Source organism: Erpetoichthys calabaricus, chromosome 1 (genome assembly GCF_900747795.2).
Source record: "Erpetoichthys calabaricus chromosome 1, fErpCal1.3, whole genome shotgun sequence".
NCBI classification, from domain to species: Eukaryota; Metazoa; Chordata; class Cladistia; order Polypteriformes; family Polypteridae; genus Erpetoichthys; species Erpetoichthys calabaricus.
The window spans coordinates 103,712,428-103,721,155 of NC_041394.2; the positions used below are offsets into that span (position 1 = coordinate 103,712,428).

Genomic DNA, 8,728 nt, shown 5'->3' on the forward strand with positions numbered 1-8,728 from the left:
AGTCCTGTGTTCATGTACATTTAGATTTCCCACTCTGTAAGCATAACTGTTTTTGTCCTTTTGGCACTGAGCAAGTATATGCTTTTTGTAATGGACTGCTAAAGAGGAAATGCTGTCTTGTGCAGCTATGACATTATTTGGGAATTTTCTATTCATATTTTGCTATTAATTTTTTTAGGTGACGTCATTTATACTTAATAAAATAATTAGAATTACCGGAAATAAATTAGATAAATATCTTGTGCATTCTGTAAGTGTGCTTGTGTTACTCTTGTGATGGGTTGCTTATCCCAGGCAATACATGTGTCAAGCTCTGTGCTCTTTGTAATAATGCATTAAGAAAGTAGAACCTATGGATACTTGTTCTGTTTTTACACGCTTTAGCATCTAAATAATTCCACTTTTTATACTAACCTCAATATAATGGTAGGCAAAGTGCAACATTAGGGGTTTTTTTTTGGAAAATGTGTAATTTTGATAAATGAATAAACATTTTTAATACACTAGATTGATATGCTAGCTTTGCAAAAAATAAAAATCAGAATTATTGTAAGCTGCCTTATTTTGGAGTGTTCGTAAGAAATAAAAATGAAATACTTCAAGAGGTAAAAATACATATTAAACAATAGATGCATCATATATTTGAAATATTAAAATGTGTGCTTCAATTTAAATATTTAACAGTCTATTCACAATGGTAATATAAATTTATTATTTTTCACTCTCTAATAAAGGTCCATAGATGGCTATATCCCCAATAAAGGATCAAAAATTTTAAAATAACATAACATATATCATTTATATACATTTCATCATATTCATCACCACTGACTTTGAAATAGTCTAAAAATATACCCCATATGCTTATGTTTGAAATTTGTCATTTGGGAGTGGCTTTTCAAGGGTTAGGAATCAAATATCAAAAAATGTTATCATATTTATGATCAGTAACTTCAAAATAGAATAAAACAACACTCTACATCTCTATATTACTGATTGCCATTTTTTGAAGTTTTGTGAAAAGGAATAAGTTTGACCCCTTGTATTCCTTGTATCAAACTCCCAGGGTCAGTTGAGGTTGTATACACAACTTCAAGTCCTTCTGATCATTGTTGTTGAGACACCAATCGATTTACTCTTTATCATAAGGGTGTAATTCAGGGGTGCCCACACTTTTCGGCTTGCAAGTTACTTTTAAAATGACCAGGTTGAAATGATCTACCTACATTAAAAATGCTATATATATTGTGGGATATGGCTGGCCATTCATCCCGGCCAATACCCCCAGGCCGCTAGGTGGAGCCCTCCCGATAGCATGGAAGTGCCCCAAATGCCAGCAGGGAATTGGAGGAGTAAGGACTATTTTCCCTTCACCCCGGAAATACATCCCAGTCACATAGGCAGAAGAAATGACGTGCTTCCGGGATGAAGAAGAGGATTTTTATCTGACCCAGAAGTGATAGGAGATCACATAGACTGAGGGATTGGAAACACTTCCAGGTCAGGGAATATAAAAGGACTATGGGAAATCCCAGACAATGAGCTGAGTTGGGAGGCAGGGTGGCTAAGGGTCTGGGAGTGGAGGATTGTTTATTTGAATATTGTTTATTGGAGATTTGTGTAGTGGAGGGTGCTTTGTGCACATTATTATTATAATAAATTCAATAGCTGGACTTTTACCTGGTGTCTGGCGTGGTGTCCGAGGGTTCATGGGAGCAAGAGCGTCCCTATCTGTCACAATGTTTATATATATATACAGCATATATATATTGAGTCTACTTTATACATAAAATAAAGTTGCACACACATCTTCCATTGCGTCTCCAGCTCTGATGTTTTAGATGTTCCCCAAATCAAGGCTCTGCAGCTTTGAGGACAGATGTTGCATTTTTCGTTTGAAAGCATTAACTGAGCTAATCATATTGACCATGGTTTTGTCTTTTCCTTGTAAATTAAGCATATTCAACATGTTGGTCAGATCGGAAAAAAAATACCAAGTCTAGCAGCCATTGATCGTTATTAAGTTGCTTGTATTCTGCATGTTTAATGACAAGGAGAAACTCCTTTTTCTCAGACCAGGGGTCTCGAAATCTCAGCAGGAATTTCTCCCTAACCATCTGCCTCAACGAAGGCATCTTTTATCATCTCTCCATCTTGGAAGGACTTCTTATGCTTAATGATCGAGTGACTCACCCAGAACGATGCTTCGGTGTGTCTGCCTTTGCTTTTGAATTCAGCCGAGTGAAAAATGACAGCTGTCCGATTAACTATGATTTTAGTTCCCTCTCCTTTCTCTTTCTCAGATCGCTTTTTGGAAGGAAGTCAGTTTTGTAGTTTTTATGAACAGTTCGAAAGTGCCTTTCCACATTTTCCTTCTTTGGAATTGCAATAATAGATTGACAGATCAGACAAACACACTTCGATTGTGACATTGTCAGAAAAAAAAATCCTCTTCCAATTCCACATCCAGCCCATACCCTCCCCCCCTAAAACAACAAACCTTTTTTTTAAATCCCTTCTTTAGTTGATATAAATTGGAAGGCTAATTAGATCACTTAGACAGCCGAAGTTTTTCAGTAGCTCGCGCATTTGATCGTGCGTGCGGGATGACCAGTGTGTTAGAAGAAAAGAGATCTCAGACTGGCCGCCCTGTATGTCAATCAAGTGGCAAATGCCATAGGAAGGATATATCATAGAGTAACATTTAAAAAAAATGTTTTTGAATGCAACGCGATCTACCTGCACTACCTTTCTGATCTACCAGTTGATCGCGATCGACGTATTGGGCACCCCTGGTGTAATTTATGGGAGAAAATATGGTGCAAAAATGGCCTGTTTTTCAGGTCTATACGGCCAAATAAGGGGGGGGGGCCACAAAAATCTTGACATTTTGCATAACTAAACATCAAGATGAGTAGAACAATACTTTATAACTGAGGGTACTGGCAAGTCAGGAGGTGACAGACAAAAACAATGAAACGATTTTTGTAGCGCTCATAAGTAATTCTTCTGAACACAATAAGGAGTTTCTGTGATAATTTCATTCAAGGATAAAACTGAGGCAAAATAGTAGCACAGTAGTCAGCACTCCATAACCTATTTGTGTCTATATCTGTTTTCTTCACAAACACTAGTTGCGTTGTCCCAAAGTTAACCCATTAGGTTAACTGGTGACTCAGAAGCAGTATGAGACAACAAAGAATTGTTCTTGAATGTTATCTGTGGTGGACTCTGGTCTCCCAACCAGTATAGGTTTTGGCTTGTACCTAATATCACTGGTTCCCATTGACCTTGTAATGGAACTAAATATATGAATTTTGTTATGTAAGCTTCTTTGGACATGTTTGTGATTATAGAAATGAATGACAGCAAAGTAAAAGGTGGTAGAAATTGTGTTTTCTTTGACACTGAATATGGGTATTGTCACTTCTTCTTCATCAGGGTTCAGGTAGGGTGGAGTAAAAATAGCAGGAGTGATTTCCATTGCCATGAACAGAATTTATCTGTTTGCAAAGCACTGAGAAGAAATGTCACCACTCTGCTGCAGAAAACAAGTTGATGACAGCCTGTATAAACATTGTAATTCTTTACCCTCATGTTAATTTAAAAATGTGATTCCAGCAAATTCCTTTGGCATTCTGCAACTGTTGGCTTTTCTCCAGTTTTAAATACAGTACTAAGATAAGGTGAAGTGAGAACTAAGCATTCAACTTATATAACTGGAGCTATATAAATGGCTTTTGGGGGCTGTTTTGAATTAAAAGTTGTTTACTATAATATATATAACAAGTACAAAAATGTCATGGATCCATCCTGTATGTGTACTGAGTTTTGAGGAGGCGTGCATCATGAATGCCATCTACCTCTTTGTTTTTGAACCTGTCTAATCCAGCCCAGGGTCAGAGCGCTGATTCCAGTCATGTTTAGGGCACCATTCCTCTGCATTCACAGTGAATGGTTCAATATAAAAAGATTGACTGAAATATAATTATAATAAACCTTGAAATTACGTAGAATTAGGAGGACAGGGTGAGTGTTCAAGCAGGGCTATAAGTATGAAGGAGGTTGTGTGTATTAATGGGAAAACCATCTCTTTTTTACATATGGATCGCTAAAACACTTAGAAAGTCTTTTAACAATATATCAAAATGTTTCAAATCTATTTCTTATGCAAAAAGATGACTATACCCATTCACCATAGAATGGGGGTCGGCAAGTTAAGGCATTTTTGGTGGCACCCAAAAGATCAATAGTCACACCTCTACAAAATTATTTGATATTTCTCATTAAAACATAACTGTGGTAAAGTTTGTTAAATATTATCTATTCTGTAGTGTCATGAAAGTTTATTATAGTAATTCAAAAAAGATTAAATCAGTAAATAAAAGTAATGCTTTAGAAAAGTATTTTGACGCTTGCACTTCTTATTGCACGCACAACAGCAGCAGATTACCAAAACCACCTAATTGACATGGCCTTGTGTTAAAATGGTGCAAAATGGTGAAGTGGAGCAGTTGATTTCTGAAACGGCAGAAAAATTTTATTTCCAGGACTTGGTTGCTCTGACAGACGCACAAGTCTCAGTTTGGCTGTGGACGAAAGTGTCACATCAATGATATCTCACGTTTAGTTGTTGTTACAAGATACTGTAGCCTTAGGCTGATGTATGTCACTAATCAAGGAGAAGAGGTGGCAAGGGCTTTTACCAACCATTTTGAAGGAAGTGGTATAGACATGAAGAAAATATTTGTCAGTACAACTGATGGTGCCTCTGCGATGCTGTGGAAACTGAGGGGGTTTGTGAGTTTAATTGCCAATGGGATCAGTAACCCATTCATGAAGTTTCATTACATTATTTACCAGGAAAATCTATGTGACAACATATTGCAGTCTGATTTGACTGCTCATTAGGACACAGCTATTAGAATGGTTATCTTTCTTATCATTTTGATCACTACTTGAGGAAATGGACAGTGTTTACTAGCATTTGACTCTCCACTGCTCTGTGAGATGGCTCTAGTTTTAGAGTGTTTTTTCATGTGCTTTGATGTGATCTACATGTTTTAGAAGAGAAGGGTTTGAACTACGCAGAGTTAGAGGACTAGTGATGGCAACAAAAATGTACGCCTTTGATGGACACTGCAGGGCATTTTAACACACTCAATTTATAGTTACAGGCACAGACAAACAATGTTAGCTTTATTTGACACATAGAAGGCACTTCTTTTTGATTATTTCAGGAAACTTTAAAGAGAAAAACCTGGTGTCAGTGGATGGGGATTGAGGCATTTGAAATGCAGCAGACTGAGCTCAAAACATTATCATTGTGGACATATAAATTCACAGAACTCCACAAAACACTTAAAAACACTAACACTGACCAGGCCACTACTACTGTGGTTTGTTGGGAGAGTTTGCCCCAAAAAAATTCTAATTTTTGAAAAGATGAACTTTGCATTAATCTCGGCATTTGAATCAATTAATACTGTATGTGCAAACAGATTTTTTTTTACAACAAAAGTAGTGTTAAATTCATCTCACAGCCAACTTATAACATATCATTCAGAAGGGTGGGTGAAGCTGAAATTAACATTCTACATGTCAGACATAGCACAACTAAGATGTAAAAGACTGGGACAGGGATCAGACTGAAACTAAGTCCAATTTGCTCTTTAGTGCACATTAATAGTAAATATGAATATGTGCTATGTGTGACCCGGTAATACATAATAATAATTAAGATGAGTTTAACTTGCCATTAATAGTACAGCTGGAATGCTCAAATTGAAAACAAACTATATACAGTACTATTGGCCACTGGCATGCTGTAAATTGACACTTAATACAGAAAAGGTTGCTGACGCCTGACATAGAAACTCAATATCAAAGCCTTTATTACATTCCTTATGTACACAGCTGCATCCTACCTGTACTATATGTGTATGGAGACAGTAATTTTGTGAGTTAATTGAATCAGAAGATGGTTTGGATGGGTCAAAAATATAAGCCAAGGTTGTAACCAGGAAGACAATAATTGAGCAAACAGAGCTCAGGACATGTAGCAAAAATCTAGGTCAACAAACCATGCAGTCAACTAAAGCTAAAAGGATACATGTAACCAGAGCCAAATCACAAAACATACGTCAGACAAAGAGGGATGTAACCAAAAGAAACTGTAAACAATAAATGTTAAAATTGTCATTTTATAAACTCAATCTTAGACAACCAGGAATTGCACAAAGCTGACCTTTACACTGTTGTAGCAACAACATCACGTGTTGCACACTGCCTATGATCCAGCATACAGACGGAATAGCAACCATCAAGAAAACTATCCAAAACTGGCAGTGAGAATGCTCACCAATTTTAAGAGTACATGAAAAAAATGACCTACAAAACCCTTAAAACTATCCTTGATTTTTTTGGAGGCAAAGGAACAGTTGGAAAAACAATTAAAAATAAAAGCCAGATTATGATACTTTCCAAATACTAAATTCTTACACAGTAAAATGGAGGTTGCACAAGTTTCTCTTATTTTTTCATTATTTCAAAATGAACTTCCTATTAATTTTCATTTGCTTAAAGGAGTACTCTACACAAAAATTATATTGTTTTCATATCTAATTTATCCCATGTAGTTTTAAGTGATGGACAAGAAAAAAAAAATGAATCTCAGGTTTTCATTGAGAATGGGGACAACGAACTTTAATAGAATTGATGTCTATGAAGGCCATCTCTGGGTTATAGCAAACAACATAAAAATATCCTTGGAAACAATCTGGTGGTATGCAAGTCACACACTCCACACATCAAGTCATCCAGTTATATGCTCACAACAGGCAAAACACGTGCATTTGTTTGCAAAAATACTGTTTAGATTCTCAGAGAAAATCACAGCAGTACACGCAGAGCAAACTCATTCACACAGGTAGTTCAGAATGAGTGTTTATAAGTTGTCATCTCTCGCATACACACACACACACACACACACACACGCTTGCCCCTAGAATGTTTGACAAAATTAAAAGTATTTGATTTTCTCCTGGCTAGTCGCAGGAAATTACGACTGAGTTGCTGGGGATGTCACAGTGTGGTCTCATTTGCTCACCACAGCTGAACCTTGACTCACTAAGATTTTGTTTATAAATGCTATAAATGAATGCCACTGAAAAAGTAGTATGATGGAGATTTCACAAATAACTTGATGCAAAGTGTTTGTTTTTATATTTTTCATGAAATTATAGATAACTGACTTTCTAAGCACACCATCTAAATTATTAGGTTGTAAGGCAATGTGTCTGTTCTAGCAGCACTGGGCTGAAACAAGTCAGTATATTGCTGAGTACACTCACTCATACTTCTGCACGGTGGAAAATACTATGTATATCTTTGAGGCGAGGGAGAAAAATAGATACTTAGAAAAAAGTTCAAAAAGTAGACAAAAGCTGACCATGAGCTGGAACTGTCAGTTCACAGTATTAGCTACTAAAGGAAGTGGAAAAAAAAGCAAAACAACTATAAGAATAGATGGGATTAATGAAAAGAAGCAGTACTTCTATTACTGTTGAGTAAAAATACACTTTCGAACTATTACTTATTTTCTGTTCATTTTGATATTTTAAAAGGATGTAATTATGTTCAAGCCTGGAGTTCATTCTTAACAACTTTTTATGTTTGTGTTCCCTCAGGTGTTGTTCGCCAGGTGAAGCAGATAGTTGGACCAGCTGAAATTGTTTTGAAACTTGCTACAAATTTTATTGACAGAGGAATCGTCTCTCATCGCAACATCGTCAACGTTCACATCTTTGTTTCAGAGCACTGGTTTTAATAAGAAAAAAATAGAATTATGAAATTATTTACTGCAACTTTACAGTTACAGGAAAATAAACATGTAATTAACAGACTAACTTAAGGTTAGCTTGCAGCATTTTATTGAACATAATCATACCCTTGGATCACGTATGGTAAATGAGATATTGTAATGTGGAGAAGAAAATTGTGAAATTGCCAATACTTCAAAATCCGTTTTAGATCTAGAGCTGCAGAAAATGTCTAAAATTTACAAGGTGGGCTCTGGCTTTGTTTTTCATAGGGTAATTATTTTTCTCTCTAAAACTCTCACATGCAGTCTATTAACAATCAGTTGAACATGCCTACTGTGACCTATCTGACAAAGACAACTTTGAAAACTTCATAAATATGTACTAAAATGGCAACATACATATATGGCAGGTGCCAACCTACGAAACCTTTGAATAACTAGCAAATGTTCTAACCATTCCAGTCTCCTCTAGTTTCTTTTCCCAAAATCATATACAATATAAAATGTGCTTTTTTATACTAAATATTTACAGATTTAACATTTCTAAAAATGAAAAAACAACGAAATTGCTTTTATTTTCTATGCACGCTCTATAGATGTTTATAAGATGTTTTTCTTACTGTGCTTACATTTATGCTAAGACACAACTAATGACAAGACAGGCATAACGGTGATGTTTCGGCTGACAAAAAAGCAATGTGCCGACCACTGTAGCCTTTTATGATGAATCCGTGCATTACTCTTTCTCAATCACTTTTACTGAAATTTCATATTACGAGGTACGTTCAAAAAGTTTCCACACTTTTATATTTTCGTTGGAAACGGTGAAGGTGACAGGAGTAGTAATTGGGTATTACAAAGTTAGTACGACGCTGCGAAAATTGCATCGCAAACGAAGGTGACTAT

The 8,728-nt window shown here is 36.0% G+C and overlaps 1 protein-coding gene across 1 annotated transcript in view; it reads left to right on the plus strand.

Moving 5' to 3' along the window:
* fbln1 (fibulin 1) overlaps positions 1-8,378 on the plus strand; it is a 132,606-nt gene extending 124,228 nt beyond the window's left edge. Inside the window, exon 17 of the mRNA XM_028804590.2 lies at positions 7,689-8,378. Within this exon, the coding sequence (XP_028660423.1) occupies positions 7,689-7,828 (140 nt within the window). The 3' untranslated portion in view covers positions 7,829-8,378. The remainder of the gene's footprint in view (positions 1-7,688) is intronic.
* The last annotated feature ends 350 nt before the right edge of the window (positions 8,379-8,728 follow it).